The sequence below is a fragment of the Enhydra lutris genome, unplaced genomic scaffold (genome assembly GCF_002288905.1).
Source record: "Enhydra lutris kenyoni isolate GAN:26980312 unplaced genomic scaffold, ASM228890v2 scaffoldscaffold14, whole genome shotgun sequence".
In the NCBI taxonomy this organism is placed as follows: domain Eukaryota; kingdom Metazoa; phylum Chordata; class Mammalia; order Carnivora; family Mustelidae; genus Enhydra; species Enhydra lutris.
Genome location: NW_019154098.1, coordinates 4,948,036 through 4,975,343, shown reverse-complemented (window position 1 = coordinate 4,975,343; position 27,308 = coordinate 4,948,036). Strand labels below are relative to the sequence as shown.

At 49.2% G+C, this 27,308-nt stretch overlaps 1 protein-coding gene across 1 annotated transcript in view; it reads right to left on the bottom strand.

Moving 5' to 3' along the window:
* The window catches only part of LOC111146687 (family with sequence similarity 135 member B), a 172,383-nt gene that overhangs the window by 85,591 nt on the left and 59,484 nt on the right, over positions 1-27,308 (bottom strand). Inside the window, exon 3 of the mRNA XM_022502346.1 lies at positions 6,329-6,468. Within this exon, the coding sequence (XP_022358054.1) occupies positions 6,329-6,468 (140 nt within the window). The remainder of the gene's footprint in view (positions 1-6,328; positions 6,469-27,308) is intronic.

The following is a 27,308-nucleotide window of genomic DNA, read 5'->3' as shown; positions in this document are numbered from 1 at the left end:
ATTAAGAGACAGAGTAGTCTTAATTCATTCTGGATTCCCAGCTCCTGGAACAGAGCCTGCCACATAGAAAGTATTCATGTATCCTGAGGAATAAATAAAGCTCTTCTTCCCCCCCCCCCCCTTTGGGGTTTTGTTTCTTTGCAAATGTCCTCATCCCACAGGGGTGGAAATCTCTTACCCAAAGGCATCTCTGGAAACACGTTCCTGGTTAAGCATAACTCAGCAGAGACATATGGATGGAATTTATCTTTAGGTCCCCAGGGTTTTAAAATTTGTTCAAAAAAAAAAAAAAAGCTTTTAAAAGTTAACATTTTGCTGGATCCAAGCGCTATGAGTAACTTCCGCTTCTAGCTTTGTTTTGCATAATCACAAACCTTGCTCCGTACACACAACCCAAGCAACGGAGCCTCTTGCCACCCGTTCCTAGGAAGTGAGATTGGCAAAGGAAGGCCGCCTAACCACCTCCTGAGCGTGCTGGCTAGCAACGACTCACTGTGAGCTTCAGTTTTAAACTTGCTGCAAATCCTCTGGAACCCGGAGAGGAATCCCGGGCCAGGATGAGCTGTGGCTAGATTGAGCCTGGCTACGACTTTACTGATGTCTCAATAATTTAATTCCAGGAGGCTCCAGAATGAAGCTAACCACCGAATTCGCCCTTGGCTGTTGGCTGCCCTCCCGTCCCTCCAAACACACACACTCGTGCATGGGCACATGGAGAAGGTTACACACACATGCACACATTTGCACATGCACACATGCATGAACACTTGTGCGTGTGCCCTTCCATTGCTCTGCCCTACTTGGTTAAAGACACCTCCCTTTCAGAGTCAATGTCTAGCACCAGCAAGCCATGTGGTGTAGCTCTGGACATAGTAACAGAAGCTAATATTTGCAGAGGAGCTCCTGGGAGTTCCACTGTCCATTCTATCTTATTCAACGTGGACAAAACTGTGAATTCAGAAATACTGTCTCCATTTCCAAATGAGGACCTTGAGGGTCAGTTTAGTAGCGAGCTCCCAATTCAGCTCTCCCAAGGTCAACTGGCGAGTGAGGCCCACGGCCCAGATTCAGTCAAGGGCTCATCTGCTTCTTTGGCCTTTTTGCACGGTCCCATCTGAGTTGTTGGGTTATGTGTTCTCTCCCCGGTTGGTTTTGACGCCCTCATAATGTGACTCTCGCATCTTCCCCTCCATTCTCAGTGTCTCTCCCGAGCTACAGCACAGCCGGTGGGAAAGAAGGTAACAGTGGAAATCAGTCTACCTGGGTGCCATTCTTGGCTCTACCCTGGACCAATGAACCTCTCTAACTTGGTTTTCTTATCTAGAAGATGAGAGTAAATATGACCTTTATTCTTAGACAGCACTGCTGTCGTGTGACTAAGAAAATGCACAAAGAGGACTGAACTCAGTGTACGAACAAAGACCATACTCAACAAATACTAGTTATTGTTGTTATTTCTTAATTCCTGGGGGACTGACCCCGCCCTCCCAAGACCCTCCCTGCAGCAACGAGGCCTGCATACCGCTCGTAAACACAGATGTCCTGGTCAGGCTGCCTGGGTTCAAATCCCACCTCTACCACTTCCTAGAGGCAGGACTTCGCTCCAGCTACTAACTTTCTCTACATCTCTGTATCCTCATCTGTAGGACACATCACAGGACTGTAGTGATGATTCGGTGAGCTCTCCCAAGCAAAACACTCAGCACAACGCCACACAACACACACCTTTTAAATGCAAGGCGGTATTTATGTTAAGATCCTGGGGGTGTTATCATGACTCAACCTGAATTCCTACCACTCCGCAAAAAGAAACAGTCTTCTTCTAACTACTCTGGACTGTCCATGGACCCCAAGCCCATTTTCTGGCCAAAATACAGTCAACGCCCACCGACCTTCCTTGACTACAGGATGTGCCGTGTCCCTTATGCTTAACCTGAGCCCAGGTTAAGCATGCGCTAGGCTGAAACACAGCTCCCTCTTTCCACCCATCCCCACTGTGGCTGCCTTTGCCATGGTGCCTACCAGCACGCATGGGCCAGAGCTCTGCCCCCATGCTCTGGAGCACTGGACCCCACTTTCTCTATTTCCAATCCCAGCTCTCCTCCTCCTGACTCCTGAGGGAGCCTCAGAACAGGTTATCTATGGTGTTCAGCGAGGTCTGTGCTGTGTGTTGAGTCTTCAACGCTCCTATCCAGCCTCGCACCTGTGCCGCCTCCTACCCCACCGGAAATGATGTTTCTTCCCCAGATCTGCCGATCACCTCACTGCTTCTCCCTGCCCTCAATATGCTACCCATGGTCTCGAAAGCCCTTCACGGCCTCCTGTGGAAATTCCACGCATCCCTTGAAGATTCACAAGTCTGAATCAACTCCGTCTGCCTGGCTCACTAGGTCTGGGACAGGCTCAAGAATCTGCATTGTGAACAAGCACGCCGGGTTTCTGTGGTGTGGTTATGAGAAGGGGTCACACTTCAAGAGATGCTTTCCTTTTTTGACCCTATAAAAATGCAAACTTATCGAGAAAGACTTTTTTGGTGTAATCTGCTCCTCCTCCTTCTCAGGGCACCAAGCATCTTGCTGTTGAGAACAGCCTTCCTTGCCTGGGCTGCTGGAGAGCCCAGCGCTGACTGTGCAGCTGCTGTTAGCAATGCCCAGCGCCATGTTGGTGTACTTTGGTCTATGACATTCATCCCAGGCTTCCCGGCTTTTCCACCCCCTTTTCATGTTTTTCCTCTATTCTGGCTAACTCTGTTGTTGTTATTATTCTCCCCTTTTACTATTCTATGCATTTGTCAGCCTTCCCAAGTTCTCTGAGTGATTACACAGAGCGTATGCAAATAAAACAGTCATCCCACTTTCACACTCACTCTTCGCAACTGTCATGAAAACAACCTATCCTAAGCCTTAAGCTGGGATGGCTTCTGTCCGTGGCCGTGTCTTGCACTGACCCATGCCCTCACAGTGCAGACAATCTTTGTGTCTACATTTTCCATAGCATGGGCAACCGTATGCCTGACGTGTAGCCATCCGATGAGTGTCCGCTGTCCACAGTGACGGGCTGTGTGCATGTGGGAGCATGAGCTCTGGCCCAGTGGCTATACACAGTGTTTTGGTTGTCAAACACAGGTAGGCACTGAAAAAGAGCTAATGCCTCCATGCTCAATACACAGTGTTTATGGACCTATCTAACTAACTTTAGCCGTCACTGACTTGGGCGGCATCGTTTGCCGCGGTCTGGAGTACCCCAAGGCTGGCTTATAGAGATGCGTGACTCGGTAGAGGAAGGAAGCAATGTGCATCGTCACAAGGTCTCCCTATTCAACCTCAAAACTGAGGCTTGTTACAAACTCACATGAGCTGAACTTGGGCCTTGAGAAAGGCTACAAACTGCCTGGGTGGGAGCACATACTAAATTCAGATGACAGAGGACGAACACACCCGGGCAATGTCCAAACCCAGCCTCCCAACGCAGCTGCTGCCCGGAAGGGCTCGGAGGTCAACGTGGCAAATGGCGATGGTCCACGAGAGGTAAACCAGTGCTCTCTTGCGAGAATCTGGGTGAGACACGTGTGGGCGCACAGCCTCGTCTGAAGACCTTGGCGCTCAAAATAACCTCCGCGCTCTCTTCCTAAACTGGGCAGGAAGGAAGCAGAGGGCGCTCTCAAAATGAAGACTATGCGCGGTTCAGGAAAGTGCTGACTCACAAGGGGGTGGGGAGGGTGTATGGGAGCCACAGACGAGGGCCAGGGCATCAGGGCTGGTCACTGCAGGACATCTGGGCCGCCCGGGGCCAGGAGACACATTCAGAGGGACTGGTTATCGGAACTGGGGAGAAAGCTACGTGGAGTGAGCCCCCTGTCCTGAGCTGAGGCCTTGGCTAAACGTTTAACCACCAGGTCTCAGAAGGAAAATTAAAAACCCTCATTGGCAGCATTTCTCTGATTTCTCTGGCACAAATATTTCCACCACAACCGATTTCCAGCTGAACGGGACATCACTGAATGGGGAGGTGGAAAGAGACATGTACCTTTGGCTCTCACAAGCCGGGCTCCTGCACACAGGACGAGTAGCCCTCTCGGACCCAGCATGGAAGGAGCCCATGGAAGGATCCCACTCTCCCACCTTCCCTCCAGTCACCACCAGGCCTCTCACAAGCTGAACCCAAACAGAGACCAGGAGGTAAGGATACTCCGGGGCAATGCATGCAATCGGCTCCACGGTCCAAAGTGGGCGGGGAAGGTGGGGGCAGGGCACCAGCCATCAGGAGACAGTGGGCCCAGCTCACGGGAGCTGCTTTGGGTCTCCGGGGTGTCGGTCTCCGGGGTGTCAGTTACAGACAAAGCGTTCGAGGTCACTGTGATGGCACAAGGAGACAAGGCTCAGGGTAACTGAAGGCTAACAGGCCCTGGAGATACCGGTTTCTGCTTGGAGAGAAGGGGGTTCCAAAGGCCCTAAAAGGAGGGATTCCAAATTGAATTTGTTCATTCACCAAGTCATCTGCTCACACTTGCTGGGTGTCTCTGACCAAGTCCGATGGCAGGCACCGGTGTTGCAGAGACAGAGAGGAGACTGCAGCCCTGAGAAGCTCACAGACTGGGAGGGGTTGAGGGGCAGAATCTAAGAGAAACATCGTGCCCTTCCACTTTTCAGACCAAATGAGTGGCTCCCCACCAGCAAGGACAAGCCCGTCTTCCCTCCCATGCACCTGCAGCAGGAAGTCTGGCCCCACCCACCTGTCCAGCTTCACCTTCTGCTCCTTCCCTCCACTCATGGTGCAAGTCACCTTGGCTTTATTGCTTTTGCTGGGACACATCAACCTCATTCCCACCTCAGGGCCTTTGTCATTGCTGTGCCCTCCCCCAGGGATGCCGTCTCCCCGAGCACCTCACACGCCCAGCTCCTCGGCACTGTGATCTCACTCAGTGCTGACTTCTCCTGCCTGTCCCTTGTCCTCTGGGGAATAAGTGTCATCTCGTGTGAAGGTTGTTGTGTAGGAGCAGGAGCTCCGGGTGATCAGGAAGCAGAAGCCTTGCAGAGTCGCCCTGCCAAGCACTCTCTTCCATGCTGTCCAGTGGTAGCCCCACAGGCCCTCCAATGGGGGTGCCAACTCCCAATCTCAGGCCCTTGTGGGTGCTCCTTATAGATGAGTAAGCAGAGCGGCGGGCACTGCGAGGCTCAGGGGCAGGGTGGCACACGGTTTACTTCCCTTCACTGTAACGTGCTCTTCGAAGAGTAAAATACAAGCCCCAAGACACCAGGGATATTTTCTTATTCTAGCTTTAGCCCCTAACAGGTGCTAGTCAGTACTCAGTCCGTCTCTGAGGGTCAGATAGATGATAAATGAATGAAGAACGAGGGATAGTTTTTCACCTCTGGCCACAAAACGGGACCTGGTCACCACCTAGACCGTGAAAGTCATGGACAGAAAACCACGGGGAGGAGGAAGATGTCACCTGGCCAGCAGGGCCCGTTCCACACACCACTTAGGGGATGTAAGTGGGGGACATGCCTCTAATCCGACTTTCCTAAAATGGGAAGGGACATCCACGTCATTCAAGGTCTTCTAGCAAAAAATGAGCAGCCGGGCTGTGGGGATGGGGAGTGGAGGTGGGACTGGGCAAGTGGGAGCAATGGCTCGGACTTCAGATATTTCTTCAAAATACGTTAATCTGAGGAATAGAGAATTTTCGATCAAGTTTCCTACCAACAGAATGAGATCCCCAAGGTCTATGGGCTTTTTCTCATGCTGCCCACTCCCTCTGCGTGGGGTGCCCTTTCTGCTTCCGTCCATCTGAGGGACTCTGAGTTTGTGCATCTCGAAGCTAGCTCCTTGCCTACAGAGCTCATCTCTCCATCCTGGGGGCCCTCTGTTTATTTGAACACTCAGCCAGCATTGTGCACGTCACCCACCAGGGCACTGCTCTCTATCCCTGTGTCCAATCCCTCGAGGGTAGAGTTCTTGCCACCTTTCCTGCCGCTTTGTCCCCCAGCCAAGGGCCCAACACAGAGCCCCACACAATGCAGATACTCAGTGGGTGTCTGCTGACTGACTCCTTGACGGAGCCCCAGAACCAACAAACAAACAGGCACATGAAGAATGAACAAAAGCGTCAGTCAGGGAGCTGATGGAAACTGCTCGGAACATGGCAGGAAGAAGCATATGGATAACAGAAAAAGTACAAAAAGCATAAATGAGTAAGTGCGTGGGTTCTCTAAAGTCATGAATCCTGTCGGACTCCAGAGCAAATCTATGGTTCCTCCTTCACTTCCCGTTTACCCAGCAATGGATACAAAAGCCCTTGTGGCTGGCAGCAGATCGCGTGACTTACCCTTTCTCCATCTAAGAGCAAATGAGCCCGGAAGAGGACGGCGTCATTTATGGAGACCTCTTCGTTCCTGTACAAGATCTGAAAGACCCTGCTGTGCACAGCGTTCTCATGGGCGTAGGCTGAGTGCAGGCTGCTGCTGTCTGCAAAACAAGAAGGAGTAAGAGCCCGTGAACTCCACGTCCGTCCCGTACCTGTGGCCTCCTCCAGTGTCAGTCCAGCTCAAGGACGGTAACGCCCCCCAAACACATCGGGGTGTCCACACATGAAAACCACAGAAGAATGGCATCGCACCCTATAAAGACTGCTGTTGCGGGAACTAGCCTGTCATCTCCGAAGAACCTTATTGATCCCTTACAGACCACATGATCTGATCTTGTCGTGCAGTGCTCCTTGGTTGGAAATCAGTGCCCACCCAATTTCTCACCGGCTCACATGTCCCCTCCTCTGTGAGGTTTTCCGCAATCCTCCTCTCCTGAAATCAGGGAGGAAGCGAAGAACAGAGAAATAAAGACAAAAACTTCTTTTCCTTCTCTAAGGACCTCCTTGTGCCCTCAGAATCTCTCTCCTGAAAATGTTGTTCACATAACATGTATGATGTGGAGAACACTGTGTCTTGAGTTTCAGGTTTAGTGAATTCTAATGGTACTAGACATCAAGTTTTTAAAGGACCTTGTTCAACTCTTTGTGTCTTCCAAAGCATTCCAAGTATACCCTAATCCCTAAACCCTGTCTGCACGTTGACTTCAACCTCAGGGAGACACGTCTGTCTCATGAGGACGAGAGACTTGCCTGCATCTGCTGACCAGAGTTATGGAAAGCAAACAGGTGAATTTCTCAGAACCACTTAACACATAAACTGCACGCTAGGGAAAATATAAAAAACATTCTCACATAAATAATGCTAATGTTTCTACAATATAAGGCAACGATTACCTATTCATAAAATGGCCAGCCGTGCGGTACTTTGCAGCTTCCAACATGAGTTCATGTACGTTACATTTCCTTAATCCTTCTAGGAAATGGCTAGGGAAGATTTTACTACAGATGAAGAGAACCATGGCTCAACAGAAAAGAGGCAGGAGTCTTGGTATTTGTATGTGATGAGGCATCGTGAGAATTTATCCTCACGTCTATCTATTTAACAACCAAGAAATCCCAGGTGAAGGAACAAAATGTACCCATCTCCTAGCAAAAAGGTTGATCCTCTATAAATCAGTACAGAAAGAAAGAAATGGCATGTTTGCAAAGAAAGCCCAGAAAATAACAGGAAAAATCAGTGCAACCAGCAAAGAAAAACAGCTCAAGTGCCTTGTGCATTGTCCTCAGATGCCTTGAAGAATCCTGGGGAGACGGGAACAAAGGTCGCTCTCAGCCCCCAGTGCAGAGTGACACCCAAGCTAACACCTGCCTTGGAGCTTCAGCAGAGGGAAGAAAAACATGTGAAGTCCCAGGTCGTTACCAAGGCCGCTCAGATGTGTCTGCTCTAATTTGCACTTCGTCATGAAGGAAAGAGAATTGCCAGGCTAATGCAGACCTATTTAGACCCGCTGGATTCAAATTGATGTGGCTTTTAAGTAGAAGTGATCCTTGTGTGCAAATGCCTTTCTGTTTTTATTTGCTGCACCAGCCCTTTCTCTATCACTGTCAAGGCCTAGTTGATCTATCAGCCAGCCCGACACCGTGGCCGAGGATGGATGGGGTAACGACTCTGAAGGTCAGAGCAGCACTGAGCCGTCTAGTACCAGGAGGGACAGCCAGCAAAACAGTTCAATCACCGGCCTTTTTGGGCAAGTGACATCACCCCTTGTAACCACAGCTTTCCATGTGAAAAATGGGCATATCCACCCCGACCTCCTGGGATCCGTACAGACATAAAAAGCATAAAATAAATCAAGCTCCTAAGACCAGGCATGTACTGAGTGTACGATATGTGGTGGGATGACTCTTTGTGCTTAGGAAAAGGTCTGAGCATTTTCTGTTGAATACAGTTCCACTGGCCACATTTTCTTTTTTAATATTTTAAAAATTTATTTTAGATGAGAGAGAGTGAGAGAGAGCCAGAAAGAGAGCACGTGCACACAGGAGTAGGAGAAGGAGCAAAGAAAGAGAGAGAATCTCAAGCAGATTCGCCACTGACCACAGAGCCTGACATGGGGTTCCATCTCATGACCCTGAGATCACGACCTGAGCCGACATCGAGTTGTATGCTCAACCGATGAGCCACCCAGGCTCCACTCGCTGGCCGTATTTCTATGGCAGATTAAACTCCTTTGACTTTGAGCAGACTGACAAACTAGACCACAGGACTCCACGATTTCACAGATGACCAAATCCCTAAGTGCCCCCGTGAGGCCCTGCATGAGGCATTTCTCATGCCCTATGGGACTTCCTGTGTCGTTTTCTTCTCACTAGTAAGTAGGGCATAAAACAGAGGTCTTCTTACAAGGGCAGGCTCGCTGATCACGGACACCCTCCAGAACTGTGGGCATCACAGAGACAATGCCTGCCTCCTTTGTCCCCACGGGAAATCTTCCCTCAACCGTGACAATGTGCACGCTGATACCTCGCCCATTATCTAGGCTCCCTCTTCCTGACATTCTGAAGGAAATGTGGCTTTCTTCTCCTTGGCAAGTCCTCTTCCTGGAATTTCTAGTACCGGCTCTTCAGCTCAGTTCATGGAGCTCTCCTGAGGGCCCTTTTCCGGCTCACCGTCCTTGTATGGGTCAGGCACTGGACACCCAGAGACGAGGAACGTGCATGTTCTCTCCACCCTTAGAGACCTTGGGGACATCCAGGATGCTGCCCTTTCTTCGTGGTGGGGACAAGAGCCACAGGTCTCTTTAGAATGCTTTTGCTTATTTTTTAACTGGAGTTCCACTCATGGGGTCCAATCAGAAAGTATAGAGTAGAGTCTCCCCAAATATCTATCTGCTTCTGTGTGTCTCAGGGTTGGTACCACGCGTAAGTACGTGAAAGGACGGCTGGAAATTTAAGGTCAAATGAAGTAGTGGCAAGAAGTTGGGGGGAAGGAAGAAAAAGGAATGAAGAGGAAAAGGAGAGGAGGGAGTAGGAGAAAGAGAATAGGACAGAGGCAGAGGGATTCCTCTACAGCTCCCACCAATCCAGGAGTGAGTTTCAAGCAGCTTAACAGGAATTCCAGGCCAGAAGGCAAGAGTAAAAAGACTTTTAGGTTCTGCTGAGTTCCCTCAAACACGCACACACCACATAAATGAGCGGTACCAACAATCCGCATATCTACATTATCTCTAAATGTCTACAACCTGGAGGAAGACCTTCCCTCTGCTGGTCGCCACGCCCTCACCCCAGCCCCAGAGGCCTCTGTGAGTGCAGATTACACAGTGTAGGTGCTGTTCACCTGCGATGGATGCCCTGCCCTGGAGGGCAAGCCTGCTGCACTCCCGTGGGCATTTACTCCACTCCGATTCCAAGATCATGGCCATGGCTCTGCTGGCACAGAGGGGCTCCCCGGAGAATCAGGTTTGTGCTCAACAGTGAAAACTCTGGGGAGACTCTTTCCAACCCTCCAGGCCTGGAAGCAGCTGGGTGAGATGTGGACTGTTGACCGAAGAAGATGCTGAGAAGCTATCACTGAATTTTTTCAGACTGAGGCTGTTTTCCAACACGAGGGCCCTCCAATACATCAGAGCTCACAGGAGTGGAAAAGCCAAGTTAGACTAAGAGCCACTCAAGGTCAGGACATCCTTTCTCTCTTGCTCGCTCGCTCTCTAAGAAATAAAATCTTTAGTGGGGGGCGGGGGTGCCTGGGTGGCTCAGTTAGTTAAGCGTCTGCCTTTGGCTCAGGTCATGATCCCAGGGTCCTGGGATAGAGCCCCAAGTCCAGCTCTCTGCTCAGCAGGGAGCCTGATTTTCCCTCTCCTTTCCCCCCTGCTTGTGTGCTCTCTCCCACTCTCTATGTCAAATAAATAAATGAAACCTTTTAAAAAAATAAAACTGGACCTCCTTCAGTAAGGCAAACTTCCTTTCTCAATTTGCCCCCCCCACCCACACTTTCTCACTGTATGGCCTTGGGCAACCCATTAAATCCGAGCTTAAAGAAGGCAAGAGTCCTGCCCTGCCTAAATTCCACAATGAATCTGAGCCTCAGATAAGATGAGTAGAGTATGCTTAACTGTAAAATTCTCCCAACCCGAGCAGACTTCCTAATAAGACGAAGGTGATAATCATTCTTAATGCCAGGTGGTTCTCCGGCTATTTCTAGGCAGGACAGAAAGTCACCTTGAAGCCAAACTTTTTTTTTTTCTTTCCCTAATCGTTCCAAAGAATAAGCAGAAAAGAAAAACACCTTGAAGCAGATGTGCACCGTTTCTCGAGAGAATGACCAGAGTGACTTCCCGTATCCCTTCAGTGTTTTCTGCTGGTAGAACCAGGGAATACTTACTGTGAAGCTAGAGAGGGATGACATGTCCTTCTTTGATTCCATCCAAGCTGCTACACCCCTTGGAAATACTTGTGACAAGAGTACAAGTGAAACAATCCACACAAGGAAGGCATAACCCCTGGGAGCCAACAGCCAAGCCTCTGATGACTCGGGAATTTGCAAGTGGGGAGACCCACTGGATGCGCAGACGTCACCCAACCAAAGATGTATTAACATACTGTATGGATAAGGCACTACTGTTTCCTGGAACTAAGGGTGGCTTCAGGAAAGCTGGGCTCAAGGATGACGACTCCGGCTGTTCACAATGGCCCAAGGGTTCATGAGTAGAAGGGCTGGTTTGGTTCCATTGTGAGCTAGAAAGTTCTGTGCATCCATCTGAATTAGCACAAAGGTTGTGCTTTGAATAGCAATGGCTGAGCATGTAAATGTCACCTAAAAAGTGACCCCTGGAAGTCCTGAGGCAGGGCCCCAAAGCCTTACGCAGATGACTGGACCAGCAAGGAGCTCACCGTTGAGGCTACAGAATTCCTGGAACTCTAAAGGACCCCTTCAACAGAACACCCATATCCCATGTGAAGCCCCAGTAGCAAGAGACGGATCCGACCCAGGTCCTTCCCAGCCTGGCTTTCGAAACAGGATCCCATCTCACCGTGTAACCCGCAGCGCCTCAGCCAGTGTGAGATGGGGGAAACAGGTTAGTGGGTTAGCGGTTCTGCTAACAGGGCGCTTAGTTACATAAGCACTTCTGTGGGATATCTGGAGAGATGCGGACATACGTGTACCTTCAGTGTTTGAAGCACATTATATTGCTAACATCAATAAAAGGCTATGTTTTAGTTGTCATTTGTGTTGCCATTTGAAAAGATAAAAAGGTTTCCCTTGCTTTCTACTTAAAATATGGGATGCCCATGGAATATTGAATAATTTGCTGTAATAAACAAGGATATGAGTTTATGCCTTACCCATAATCCCAGATTAATATGTTTTTTATGGCTTTTGCTATAAAACATGTTCACGTAGTCATTACATTCTTATTAATCACCGGCTATGTGTCAGGTCCTATGCAAGACAGTGGAATTCAGAAATGGACAATCAGAGTCCCTTTTGGACTGTATCCAACTCGTACGTCTGTCCATGGATGGGCATGGACAGGGCAGGACGTGGGCAACCCCTTTGTTCACTTCCTTGGACCTCTCCTGTCTGAATGCATTTCTCATCTCTCCAGACACACTGCATTACTTACAACATCTTAGATGGCCTACTTAACCAATTTGAACCGAGCTCCAAGTTGTACAACAAACTGGGTTTGAGCCCAGACTTTGTTATTTATTAACTACATGGTTTGGAAACATCACTTCTCCATAAACTATAATAAATACAGAATTGCTCATGCATTGCAAATTGCTCCATAGACACTATCCTGGGGTTCGCTCGAGCTCTGGCTACCTTCTATCCCTCATCTCACTTGACCTTGGGTGTGAGAGGCTTCATTTAACTCAAGAGAAAGCTGATGATCACAGGTTAAGTTGCATCTTCAGCATCAAATACAGTAAACGGTACATCAGGGACTCTGAATCTTGAGGTTTTGTCGCATCCTTTCATCCCTAAGTTTGTTTATCACTCATGGGCCATATGTCCATATGGTGGACATAACACCAGTCTCTGGTGATGCTACAGCAATGGCAAAGAATGTTCTCCAACATTTAGTCCCACATTTCCCAACTTCATTCTATCCTCACTGGACTCACATCACTCCATCCCTTGTGTTTTGCAGAAGTGATGCCCTAGGATGATGGAGGGTTGGGCTGTGCATACTATAGTCACTCAGATATGCACAGAAGCCATCCGTGATGTCATCACTAATGAGTACAGGGGGAAGAGGGGGTGCGATCAGAAGTTTCTGAATGCCAGCAATAGTTCCTGCACCCAGGATATGGGACTCCTAGCCTACTCTGCACACAGAATCAAGTTATGCAGCAGACACCAAGGCCTGGCAGAAACTCATGTTTACAGAAACTAAACCAAAGAAGGCAAAAACAAACAAACAAACAAACAAACAAAAACCATCATTTAACCTACTGGAAATGAACAAGGGCTACCACTGCAATTCAGCAGTGAGCTTTCTCCCATCTACTCCGAGCAGGCTTAATTACTTAATTATAACCATGGCGACCTACCTATTAGAGGGAGCCCAGTAAGACCAGCACTTGGTAACACTCTGTTAGCCAATCACAGGCAGGGCTCTGTAATCTCAAATGTAAAAGGCCAGCACGTCACCTCTAACAGACTCCAGGGATCCAGCCGGCTTCCCGCAGATCTGTCCTAACCACCAGCCAACTATGGCCGAGCCCAGTGCACAGCCTGGGTGTGTCCTGAGCCTTTGCAAGGACAAGAAATGGATTTGAGTGAAACGCCATGTGTTTGCCCTGGGCTCTGCTACCTGCCCACTGTGTTCCTACAAACAAGGAACTCCCCCGTGTGTGAGCCTCAGTTTCCTACCCTGTGAACTGGGGATGAGAGAGAACTCCCATTCCGGGCTACAGGGATTGAACAAGAGGACCCGTAAGGGCACCCAGCATGGGGAAGGGGAGGGGTAACATCTTGCAGGTGTGGCTACGTGGACAGCGGTGTGTTGCAGATGTGACTGTAGAAAGGACTCACAACAGAATTCTACCAGTTGCTAGTAAAACTCTCAGGGGAAGTTCAAGGGGGATCTTCAAGTGCCCCCAGCTCTGGGGAGAAAGCAGGCTTGGACCAGGGCAGGGGCATGGCTTGCAAGGATGGAGGAACACAGAGAATCTCCTTTTTCTCACTGAGAGATTTGGGGTGAATTTTAATGCCCCCAACCTCAGTTCTGAGGGAAAATAACAATAACTATGGCTTTTTACTGCTGGCCACCTTGCTTCCCCCTCGATCCCATGGCGTGTCTCCTCCTGCACCTCCCCCATCTCTGCACTGCAGACCCCCATCAGGGTCTTGAACCCATGTCTTTCCTCCTTTACGGGCTCTTCTCTCTCCCCAAGGGGCCCTAGCCTCCCCAACACTGTATGCACCACTCAGATGCTGAGAGCTCCCAACCGTGCGACGCCAGCCCCATCCCTCTCCTGCGTGGCTGTGCACGGTCCCTCGGCCCCGAGACATTACTCCTTCGATGTCGGATACACACCCTAAACTAAACTTACACGCCCAAGACAGAACCTCTGCTTTTGTTTCCCAGATGCGCCTCTCCCCATGCTCTTACCCATAGCAGTACCACGCTTCCTGGTCACCTTTGATTCATCCCCCTCACCCCCTTAGCCAGTCATCTGGAATCCTGCAAATTCACATTCAAAACGTGGTTCTGATTAATCTAATCCTTTCTCTGTCGTTTTAGGATTTTCTCTCAATATTGAACACGCTCCTACTATTACCACGCTTGGGGCCGTTAATATAAAATACAAGCTGGGCACCATCACCCCTCGCGGCACTCAGAATAAAACTTGCGTCCTCCACGATCAGTGGGGATGCTGCCGTCAAGGTGAGGGCTGAGCACAGAGCCAGCTCTGCGTGAGGTGTCCTGGCAAATATCTATAGAATACGTGGCTGCCCGAAGCTCCGAGTGACCCAACCCCTAAGATTTTGGCAGCGGCACTTCATAAACATTTGTGGAAGTGGGCTGAACCCCAGCTCGAGCAGCTCGCTCCCGAGGCTGGCGTTTCCTGCTACACCTCAGGATGGCCCGGCCCCCCCACCGATTCACATCCCCTGGGAGCAGCAGGTGCTAAGTTCACCTGAAAGGCATAACGTGGGGTTTTCTGAGAAGGGTGTAAGGCCCCCTCTTGTAATACTGAAACCCATTCTGTTCGTAAGTCATCAGGAGACAGCAAATGGGAGACAAAGAGCCCTGTTTATGTGATTCAGACTTTTCTGAGCCATCTGCCCCAGCCATATGCTTCCCAAGGAGAACGAAGAACGGCCACAATTGGAGCTAATCGGATATTTGTGGGAGCTGCCGTGACCATGCCCAGGCCCAGTGATGGGCCCCGATATGTTCCCAGGAGGACAGAACCACTGCCCAGCCCACAGTGACCTTGGCCTTAACGGGAAGCCATGGCGCGCAGGAGGCAGGCGTGACTTGCCACAACAGCAGGGACCCCACCTCCCAGGGTCAGCACTGAGTCACTGAAAGCAGATGGCCACTCTGCCCTCTCCTTCCACAGAGATGGAGGGTCCCTCCAGAGGGAGAGCCAGCTCTGTTGCCCGGGGCTGAGATACGACTGACCAGTCCAGTAAGATCAGCAGCCTCAGCCCCCTCCTGCCTCCAAGGGCTGCCCCAACCCTGCCCCAGCCTGAGCCATGAATCAGTGGAGCTCTTTCCCCTCACAGGACATTCTCGCCTGGACCCTGTCCTCAGCTACCTCACTTTCCCCCACTGGACTCCTCCATCCTGCTCATTAGGGCACACGCCTGGGCCGCGCCTGTAACCGGGTGAGGGGGCCGGATATTCCAAGTCGGTGAGCCAAGTGCATGCCCAACGGAATCCATGCCAAGAGGAGTGATGCACGGGATCCTGCCGGCCCTCTGCTGCGCAGGGTGTACCCCCTTGATTTAAGGAATGGAGGGAATGTGAGGACCTGGGGGGAGGGGCCAGGCCAAGGAGCCAAGGGGGTGGGGTGCCCGGAAAGTTTAGGGCAGGGGCTACAATGATGGTGTGCACATTAGAAGCCCTGGCAGAAGGCCACTCCTGATTCCAACGAACCAGGCACCTTCACAGCACGTGCAGGCCAGCCCAGCCGTTCTCGCGGAGACCTGCGCCTTCATCCCTCACCTCCTCCCCCAGACCCCGGGCTAGCCCAGAGTGGTCTGAGCTGGTCCTCTGGGACACGGATGCTCCTGCGTATCCCCCTTCCCTCCCGGAGCTCCTTCTCTGCTACTGGACATCGGTGCCAAATGCCACAGAAATGCAGTCTGTCCGTGTGCGAACTTGGGAATGACTCCAGGGCCAGTGCTCCCCTCACCAACTCAGCCCTCCTCCATCTCTCGAGGACCCCAGGCTCTCCTGCTGGACTGCCTGCCTTAGAGTCCCAGCTCAACTGGTGATCTCGATCACGAGGGGTCATCCTGACTCAGACCTGGCCCCCGCCGAGCCCGGTAATTGACCTTCAACTCCACATGCAGCAGGTGCAGGACAGAAGGGCTCCCAGAACACACCCTGACCAGGCCCTGGGCTTCTTCTTCACCTGCACTTGCCGCACCAGCTCCTGCCCACAGTCGGACCAGTGTCGGCACAGTGCGAGTGTAGACAGCAGCCTCCTGTTTAGCTGGCACTGACACTTCAGGGAATTAGGAGCCCAAGGGCCGGATGCCAGAGCTGAGCCCTTTCCATCCCTGTGACTGATTTCAAACTCTCTCGCTGTGAGCAAGCCTCCTCTGATGGCCACGGCTTAGAGTGAGTGTCCTCACCTCTGGACCTCACATATTTACTCTTCAAGCCCGCTTAGCATTCAGAAGGTGCTGTCCTTCGAGCAACTGCTCCCCCCACACACGTACATGCGCACGCACACACACACATGCACACACACACCACCCCCCGCTCATCAAACGTATTGAGAATCCAGGGCCCGTGCAGGACTAGATTCCAGACAACCCCTATTCTTAACAAAGACCATCATCATTGTGTTTCCTTGACTAAAGGCTATGATTTCCTCTGTGGACTCACCTGTTGGATCCTGCACTTCGAACCTATCACAGATGATCAATACAGTATGTTGGTCAGTCATACAGTTCTGTTGAGAAGGTGTGAGGAACACTCAAGAGATTCTTTAGGCTATGGGCCATGGAGGGGGGCACAGCGAGCATCATTGTTCAGTGCTCTAATCACGTTCTTAATTCCGGTTTTTTGGTCAGGAGCTGTTAGCTCATGGGGACTTCCCCCATGCCAAATACGAGTTGTTCCTGATTGGACCTGCTTCGCATAGTGCTTGCCCTGAGTGGGTAATCTATTATATACGTGTGTATATATAATACATATACATATGATATATATATTTATATACTTATATATAATATAATATGTATTATATTACTTTATATTTAATAACATATATTTATATATTACATAATGTATTTATAGTATATATATACATATATATCTATATATATATACACACACATATTTAAAGGTTTTATTGTTGTACTGAGGCAGAGAGTGTGAGCAGGGTGAGGGACAGAGGGAAAGGGAGGGAGAGAATCTCAACCAGACTCTATGTTGAGCGAAGACCCTGACACAGGGCTCCATCTCACAACCTTGAGTTCAACCTGAGCCTAAATTGAGACTTGGACGCTTAACACACTGAGTCACCCAGGCACCCCAGAAGTATTTTTTGACTAGTCTTCTTCCTCGGACATTTTTCCCCACTTAGCTTTCTACTTTTCATCCATTGAGCCTTATTATTTTTGTCCCTTCTTCGGAAGTTCTCCCCTCAGAAGCCCAGCAAGGATGGCTGCCCCCCCGCCCTGTCCCCGGCACATTTTGCACCAGCTTGTGGAGGACGCCCGTCATGCAGAGGCACAGCTCTCGGTGTTCTGTCACAAGACTGAAGGTTCTCCACGCCTGCACAGTGCACTGCTCACCGCTGTGCTCCTGGCATCTAGCAAGGCGCTTGGCATAAACGGCACACAATTAATATTCTTTCACGAATCGAAAGCCTCATTTTCATCTCAAAATCCTGCCTGTGTCTCAATGACCTCTCACATGTCACCTCTTTCTGGAGATGTTCCCATTCAGTGTAGTTACAAGAAGGCAGGTTCCCAAATCTGATCTGTATTCAAGTTCAGACGCTCCGTTCACTTGTAAATTACGTGTCCTCTTAGGCCTAATGTTCTTCATATCTAAATTAATCATGAGACCCTCTTCTTCCAAAGGGCCATTCTGATAGATAAGACAAGGACTGGTGTAGTAGTAAGAAGCACTCTGTCCTTCTCACAGCACTGTTGTGCCCCGTATGGTCCACCTTCTGCTTACTCATCTTGGAATCACCTTACCCCACCTGCATACCACCAGCTTCCCCACCCTCTATAAGCTATGTGAAGGTATAGGCAATAGACTGGTTGTTTGGGTCTTCCCAGTGACCAAGGTGAGTATTTGAATAAACTAAATGCACAGTAGGAGTCTAGCAACATAAGAATAAGTTTATCCTGGGGACTGTGATTACCCCGGTCCTTACTAGGGAAGGTAGTTTTTCCCTTTTCATCTATGAGCTGCTATTCTAAGTCTGAGAATCCACTCATTCAATATGGGGGCTGATAGCTAAAAGAAAATCACATAGTTCTATAAACCCATTTCACAGATAGGAACCAGGAGGCTTAGGAAGATGGATAATCCAGACCAGGGGCAGAACCAGCATTGAAACCCAGAATCCAGCATCCCAGCCCAGGGCCCTTCCTTCTGCCCCTCCCCACCCTGAAGGGCACTAAAGGACCCTCGCCAAGGATCTCTCAATGCCTTTGTGTCTGAGAAGTTTCTATAACCAGCACCTGAAAATCACAGCAGCACCTGCCTGGGTGTCGGCCAATGCTTAGCCAATTGGCTCCAATATCAGAACACGCCTAGGCCTGCGTCCTCAGAATCAATTAGTGCAGCTTTGGATTCAATCACCAGATGGCCTGCTAAGTCATGTTCATTTGTCTTCACATCTCTACCTTGGCACGGAGGCGATCCTGCAGACTTGCTGCTTATGTACCATGGCCACTACCCGTGGGCCAGTCTAAGTTGTCGGGGTCTGGGGACAGGGGAACAGCTGGACGCCCTGGGCAGTCAGCCCCACCCAATGCCGGGCTACCATGCACAGAGCTCCACACTCCTCAGGACCACCCAACGTCTTGGCATTGCTGGTCTGCACATCTGGGGGAGTTTCTTGGGGCTCAGCAATGCTGTGGCTCATCTCAGCAGCCATGGCATCTGGCATAGGTTCAGAGAAAAAGTAAACTTTTAATGACCGTTTCAATTATCTTCTCTTCTTAATTTACATACTCAGCTTCTCTAAACTAGTTCCTTCTCAATGGCTTCTAAGTACAGTCAGTTTTCTCTCATTAGAAACAAAATACATACAGAAGTCAAAACTCCAAGCCCCTCCAGCCACTACCCTATCTCCCTCCTTCCTGGAGCAATGAGCTCAGCCAACAGATGTCTACTGGTGCACATTGTTCTTCATTACCCCACTCACACTTCCAACCTCCCTCCTCCCCACAAAAACAGAAGTGTTGGGGAGGATGTGGAGAAAGGGGAACCCTCTTACACTGTTGGTGGGAATGCAAGTTGGTGCAACCACTTTGGAAAACAGTATGGAAGTTCCTTAAGAAATTAAAAATAGAGCTACCCTATGACCCTGCAATTGCCCTACTGGGTATTTACCCAAGGATACAGATTTACTGAAAAGAAGGGTCCCCTGTACCCCAATGTTCATAGCAGCAATGGCCACAATCGCCAAACTGTGGAAAGAGCCAAGATGCCCTTCAACGGACAAATAGGTAAAGAAGATATGGTCTGGTCCATATACACTATGGAGTATGATGCCTCCATCAGAAAGGATGAATACCCAACTTTTGGTATCAACATGGATGGGGCTAAAAGAGATTACACTGAGTGAAATAAGTCAAGCAGAGAGAGTCAATTATCATATGGTTTCACTTATTTATGGAGCATAAGGAATAACACGGAGCACATTAGGAGAAGGAAAGGAAAAGTGAGTTGAGGGAAATTGGAGGGGGAGATGAAGCATGAGAGACCGTGGACTCTGAGAAACAATTGGAGGGTTATGGAGGGGAGGCGGGGAGGGGTTGGGTGAGCCTGGTGGTGGGTATTAAGGAGGGCACGTATTGCATGGAGCACAGGGTGTGGTGCATAAACGATGACTCTCGGAACACTAAAAAATTAAATTAAATTAAATTAAAACAAAATAAAATAAAACAAAAAACAAACAAATAAAAACCCACCTGCATTCTGGCCCCTTATCCCCATGAAGGGAGCACCCTATGCACGGCTCCGATTTTATGGAAAGTGTGAGCTTGCGTCAGGCTCAGTCCTCAGCAGGGTCCTGCCACATTGGCCAACTCCTCCTCCCTGAAATACGCTCTTCCCTCGGCCTCTGGGAATAAAGCTCCACTAGTTTCATTCTTGACTCTGGTAGCTCTTCTCCGTCTCCATGTCAGAGTCACGTCTCTGAAAGTCAGAGATGTCTACATTCCCCTCGGCGCTGCCTCCCTCCCTTTCAGGGAGTTATTTTGCTCCAGAAGGCAATACCACCGGAGGCTTATCGACGGTCTTTCCCTCCAACCAGAAGGGAAACCCTAGGAGAGCAGGAAGTTTGCCTGTTTGCATTCTAAGTCCAGTATATAAAATGGAATGTGACACATGGACACTCAAAGAAATTTATGTCCCTAACCCAGACTTTTCTTCTAAGTTCAGGACCTGTACCTTTAGTTGACGACCTGACACTGTCTGCTTGGATTTTTAGAGGCACCACACATTAAACCTGTTTAAAATTTCCAGGGTGCCTGGTTGGCTCAGTTGGAGCATGTGAATCTTGAGCTCGGGGTTTTGAGTTTGAGCCCCACAATGGGTGGGGTGTAGAGATTACTTAAAAATAAAATCTTCTTTAAAAAATGTCACTTTTCCATATTACCCCTGGAACAAAAAAGAAAAAAAGGTAAAAAGCTGGTTTCTCTTCCAAGATTCCTTATTTCAGTAAGGTGTTCTATGATCCGGTCTCTTGTGTGAGCCAGAAATCTGAGAGCCATGCCTATACATTCTCCTGCACTTCCCAAGCATAATCCCCCAGCAAATGCTCCTGCTTCGCTCCATCGCAGCCCCTCACCTGGACCACCAAGGGACTTCCTTCTACCCCACCTGCCCCTCAGGAGGACTGACTGCCCACCACGTCTCCAGAGAAGAATGTTTCCAACATGCAGATAGGACCAAGCTGTTCCCCTGATCAAAAGCCTTCAGAATCTTTCCATACCTCTTAGGGTAAAGGGAAGCAACTTCTCAGAGAGTCCTCAAAGCCTTTCCCACCTCTCTCTCTGTCCTCGTCTCACCCCCGGCTCCTCTGCTCAGTGCTCAGCAGCCACACGGGCCAGCCAGTCCCTCCCTGTCATCACATCAGCTGCACCCATGCCGCTCCCTCCACCCACAGCGGGATTTCCCTTCCCCGAGGACCCAGCTGACTTCTGCTCACCCTCCTGCCCTCAGTTCAGTCATCTCTTTCCATAGGAATATTCTCTAATCTCCCTCGTGGGATCAAATCCGTGATTACAGGCTCTCACCACGCAGCGCACCTCTCTGTCAGCAGGTATAAAAATGGCCTCCTCCTGTGTTAGAATAAGTCTTCGGTGCCCACTACATTCTTTCTGCTCACACACTCCTAAAAGCCTGCAAAGCAGTTCAGTAGCTGTTTCATAGATATTTGTTGAATGTGGAACTAAAAAATATGTTTTATTCGTTTTGACAAAAGTATAAAGCTATTAACTCACTGACCTTTTTAATAAAAAAAAAATAATAATAACTCCCTTCTCATCTGACCATTACAAAAAATGACAAAAAGAGAGAGAAGTCTGGTTACCCACTTGAGGAAACAAAACTAATAACCCAACTACAACAATGACTCAGAAACACCCAAGTCCTTGACTCTACCCACTGAGATCCTGACTCCTCCTTTGCAAATAGGAACAGAGGTACTTTCCTCCATTGTTCGCAGGATTTGTAATATTTACAAAAGACCAAGCACAATGCCTGGTATATTCAGTTGCACAATGAACAGAAATTTATTAGTGTCATTGGTACCGATCTATAAAAATGTGGTCAGCGGTCGGTACATATTTCAGAAAACGGAGGTGAAGGACATTTACTTCACAGAAGATAAACAAGAACATTCATTTACAGGAGTCACGATTTTTATTGTGCTTTAAACTTTAACATATCGATCAGAACTGCTTTCAACCACAGCAATCAATACTGGGACCAGGTGAGGCTCCCAAAGACACAGGGATGAGAGGGAGGGCTCTCTCCCTGAGGTCTGGGAGTGACACTAGAGCTCATCATTCACTCTCATCCCTCCATCCACTGTCCATCCACCGACTCAGCATGAAGACCGGAGGCAGGGAGACATGTCCTTGACTCTCCAGCCACAGCAGCAAGGAAGACAGGCTTCTGTCCTCCTGGGATTTATACTATACTAAGGGAAAAAACCCCAAAACTCAAGTAATCCTTCAGTTATATGTCCTAAACGCTGCATAAATCAAGACGGAAGGAAATCCAGCACACTTAATTTGGAGGGGGGACGCTCATGGTCTGAAGATGAAAACAACCATTTTTCCTAACAGCAACAAGATTTGTTAATGCAAACTCTTCGTATACTTGACTATGAATCTCTGATTATGACATTCAATTAACACATATGAAACAACCTCATTTTTACATCATTAATTGTAAAATGATTTAAATTGGGGCGCCTGGGTGGCTCAGTGGATTAAGCCTCTGCCTTCAGCTCAGGTCGTGATCTCAGGATCCTGGGATCGAGCCCCACATTGGGCTCTCTGCTCGGCGGGGAGCCTGCCTCCTCCCCTCTCTCTGCCTGCCTCTCTGCCTACTTTGATCTCTTTCTCTCTCCTTCTGTCAAATAAATAAATAAAATCTTTAAAAAAAAATGATTTAAATTTACATTTTTCTTTTTCTTTTTTTAGATTTGGATTTTTTTTTTCATTCTTTTAAGTTTTTATTTAAGGGGCACTGGGTGGCTCAGTCGTTAAGTGTCTGCCTTTGGCCCAGGTCATGATCCCGGGGTCCTGGGATCGGGTCCTGCATCAGGGTCCTTGCTCAGTGGGGAGCCTGCTTCCCGCCTCTGCCTGCCGCTCTCCCCACTTGTGCTCACACTCTTGCCCTCTCTCTCTCTCTGACAAGTAAATAAATAGAATCTTTAAAAATAAATAAATAAAAATAAAGGTTTTATTTAAATTCCAGTTGGTTAACATACAGAAACTACCATTTTTATGGGTTATTAAAAGTGAAGTTTGGGGCACCTGGGTGGCTCGGTGGGTTGGGCCGCTGCCTTCGGATCAGGTCATGATCTCAGGGTCCTGGGATCAAGCCCCGCATCAGGCTCTCTGCTCAGCGGGGAGCCTGCTTCCTCCTCTCTCTCTGCCTGCCTCTCTGCCTACTTGTGATTTCTCTGTATGTGTGTCAAATAAATAAAAATCTTAAATAAATAAATAAATAAATAACCAGGATTTGAACATATTAAAAAAAAAAAAGTGAAGTTTGACAGGGGCCATAACTGACCTTCAAACAAACGTCAAGGGCCAGACTCTGAGCAAGGCTTAGGAGGGAAAGGGTGAGAACCATGGCTCTTGACCCTTGGATAGGTTAGAGGAGTCACATGGTGGCAGATGAAGAAGGAAGAAAGGATACTGGAGAGAGCATATGTGCAGAGGTCTGCCAAGAGTCCTTGCTGGGAAGTCAGTCTTTATTTGCGCCTCCTTCAGTGGAGGAGAGAAAAGACATGTCAGCTCCTTTCATCCAGACAGGGCACACCTACTCAGAGAGCCCGGTACAGATCCCCACAGTCTGGGAACCAACCAGAGGGCCAGTGCACATTTCACGCCTCTGCAGGTCAACAGGATGGATGCTAATGTATTAGGATAAGCTTAAGCATCTGGAATTTGTTGACAGAAAGGAGGCGTTGCTTATGGACCAGAGTTGAGGCACGTGGGGAGGAGAGCTGGCCTGGTGCTATTTTAAGGTTGATCCAAGGGGACCATCTGGAAGGACAAAAAGACCCCAGCAGGCAACATCTGCATGGCTGAAACATGCCCAATGAGGGGCAGAGTCAGCAGGAAGTGCTGGGAGTGGCTGGCAGGGGCCCCGAGGAGCCACCACAGGAGCAGCATGGAGCCTTGGCTCAAAGGCAAAGTGATAATGAGGCCAAACAGACCCAGGCACAGATCCTGTCCCACCCTTTACTCCCCCAAGCCTCAGTTTCTCCTTCTGTAAATGGGAGTGTCCTTACAGCCCCAGACTGTTAAGGAGAATAAATCATAAACGTGTATTAGGAGAGCTCATCTGGAACAGGCCAGTAGGTAGAACTTCGGTACATTAGACTTCAATGGTTGGACTTTCTTGATGACAAAATTTACCTACAAACAAAGTTCTAGGACAAGCTACAGCCCAGGAGAAGAGATTTTCCACCTGATCCATCCAGGGTCACTCTCGAAGACGTGTTTGGCTGGAGGCTGGGAGCAAAACTGCATCACAAAGGAGCAAATGGCCCAAAGAAAGAGAAAGAAAACTCATAAATGGGAAATTCACATAAAGGGGAAATAAAAAGGACAAATACCCACAGGAACAGTTTGGTCAGCCTCAGGGAAATGCAAACGGAAACGCGATACTCGGTGCTACCCCTCTAGGTGTATGGGGAGAACTAGTCTCATGCACTGTGGATGGGAGTTTAAACTGGCCTGGTTAGATGCAGTTTCGGTTGTCCTTGTTAAAAAAAAATTAAACCCGCGCACCCTGAGACTGATTTAGCACTGGAGCTTCTTGTCATCTCCCCTAGAGAAGCTCTCCCCACTTTTGCATGAGCAGGCGTGAGCACAAATGTTTGTGGAGTCACCTTCTTTTAAAAGCCCCCCCAGATAGTGGCATGCTGGCACATAGGTTAACAGGTGGTTTTCCAAACACACCAGGCTCATGGTGTTTGTGGATTTCCTGCAGCAACAAGTCCCACCCATGGCCAGTTTTAAGCTACCTAAAAGTGTCTAAAGCTGGAAGAGAGGAGCACAGCCAGCTCGGGGAGCTCGTGCAAGCCGAATGCAGCACACCTCAGCCCCCACAGTGTTTGCAAACAGATTTTGTAAAGGTAAGGAAACCCAACACCTACGTGTTACCTGGCAGTGAGTAGAGCATGCAAAAAAAAAAAAAAAGTGGAGAATATATAGCAACAAACCAGCAATGCTTTCTTCGGGAAGGGGAGGGGTCTTGCCTTTAGATAGTAGTCAAAGATATCTTTAGCCTTCTTTGTAATATGCTCAAGGAGGTCACTTATGTAACAAAATTAACAATGTAAACACTGAAGTAACATAGTTGTATTCCTTACTTGGCAAATGAATGGAATCATTTTATTCCATTGATCACCCATCGATGCAGATTCCTCCATTAATCTCCCTCCAACCATGGCCCTGCACTCTGAGGGAAACAAATCAAGTCCCTTCATGCAAGCATTAAATACATTGTTACTGAGCGCCTACTTTGTAGCGCAGGAGAACTTGGCCATGAGCAAGTTGTACCTCAAATTCCCCAGCCTGGGAGAGCTCATAATCGGGTGGTAACTTGCACTGCACAGGGGTGGAAAAGGGAGAAAAGAGGTCATTGCAGGTGTGACATTGGCGATGTCTGGGGTTCCGGGGTGGGTGGGTAAGTCTGCAGGTTGGTACTGATGAGGGAGCAGGAGGCTGGCTGAGGACAAAGCAAAAGCTGGCTCCTTGCACCCCCTCTCCACCCGCTCCTCTCGGTAATGTGTGTGACATTCCTCAGGCGCCCCTGACTGCCTTAAGCGAGAAACAAATAATTAACTTGCAGAGATCACAATCCTACAAGACAGAGTATCCCCTGGTTTACAAATGTCCTAGAGATCTACAAAGAAGTTACCTTATCAATAGCACAATTTCCAGAGGCAAAAAGCTCAGTTCCTCAAGCCCTAATGTCACCCTCCCCTCCAGAAACAAAACTGAAGGAGGCTGAGGTAGAAGGAAATGTAAACATAGTTAAATCTCTTCTGAACCTGAATCTCACTAACAAAGACGCATGATAGCAGGATTGTGACCTCCCACCAGGAATCTCCCAACTATCTTGATGTTAATGGCTGGCCTAAAGACAACAGGGATCAAGCCGCAAGACCTCGGGTATCCCGTCCCCAGGCACCTTGTAGACCCTCTTTAGCATATGAAAGTTGCATTGAAACCTCCCTTCCCCTCCCCTTTCCCCAACCACAAGGTACATAACCTGCCATCCCTCACAACCCGGGGCAGCAGCTCTTCCTGCCCACGGGTCCTGTCCCCATGCTTTAATAAACCACCATTTTGCACCAAAGATGTCTCAAGAATTCTTTCCTGGTCATCGGCTCCGGACCTCAGCCCACCGAACCTCACCTAGGTTCTAGAACTTCATCAGTACAACACCAGAAGGATCTAGAGTAAAGGAAGGTGGGGGAAGCAAAGGGATGGGCGAGAGAGAAGCCACAGGGAGGGGAGAGATCAAGTTAAAGTGCAGAGGAGGGAGAGCAGGGCCTGTGGGGGAGTACAAGAACCCACTGGGGCTGGAACTTGGCAGGCAAACAGGCTGTGGGGGGGGCTGATACCAGGCAGGCAGGAGGGCCGGTACTCGGAAGCCACGAGGCCAGGACCATGTTGGTAATCAAAATACTTTTGTGACAGAAGCAAACAAAAACATGAAATTTTTCGAAAATAAATCTCCAGATGACAAAGTCTCCCGGAAACCTTTTCTAGGATGTGTCCAAGATTCTTCATCCTGCAGAGTCCAGAAGACGGACTGTCACACTGTGGGTCTGCGGTAAAGACAGTTTTCCTTCCTGGGGTGGCACTTGGCCCCGCAGGCTGGAAGTCTACCTAAAACAGCAGCCCTCCTCACCCACTGATGCTTTCTGAAAAGTCACCCGTGCATCTGCTCGCCTGTCATCCCAGCACCTTCCCGCTAAGCCTCTCATTAGCCACTGTCAGCTTGAATCCTCATTTCCTTGGGCACATGTCCAGTTTCTTTGTGAATGAAAACCTCTTTCTTTCTTCCTTCTTCCCACCCTCCCTCCTTCCCTTCCTTTAAATACACTCCTGGCTCAGCCAGTGACATTAGAGCCTTTTCAGCTGTCAATCAAATCTCAGTGCGTCACTTCTCAAAGGAGGCGATTCTTGCACACTGTTCTCCAAGCCTCCACAACCAGGAGAGATCAGTTCCCAACAACCATGAAACCCCCACCTAAGGGGAATCACAAGCCTTGGATGATGGAGGGTTTTCTTCTCATTTTCTACTTCGTACTTCCCCACAGAGCCCCTGAAGAATGTACCTGCGGATGAATGGGACGATCAAGCGATGAGTCAATCATACCTTCACTCATTCAAGAAAAAGTTTCTAAGCTCTGCTCAGGTTTGCACCCTTGGCTCTGGACCCTCCCAGCACTGTCCGACCTCTGTCTTGTCTTCTCAGGGCAGGTACCAAACACCTCATTCTCCAGAGTCATCCCCAGTACACTCTAACTGACCCCCCTGGGTACTGGGCTCAACTACAGCCTGTCAGCCCAACAGTTCTGTTCACACACCTGCTTTTGGAATCCGGGTTTCATCTCAAGCATCCTGGGAGCTCCTCTAAGTGTCAGCCAACGTTTTTCTCTCCATTTAATTTAATGATCATGAAACATCCAATTAACTCAAGTGGCAGGGCACCACTAGCCCCAGCAGTGAGCTGGTGATGTGAGACATCGGCTGTAGCATCTGGTGCAGGGGGGCACACGCAGGGAGCTG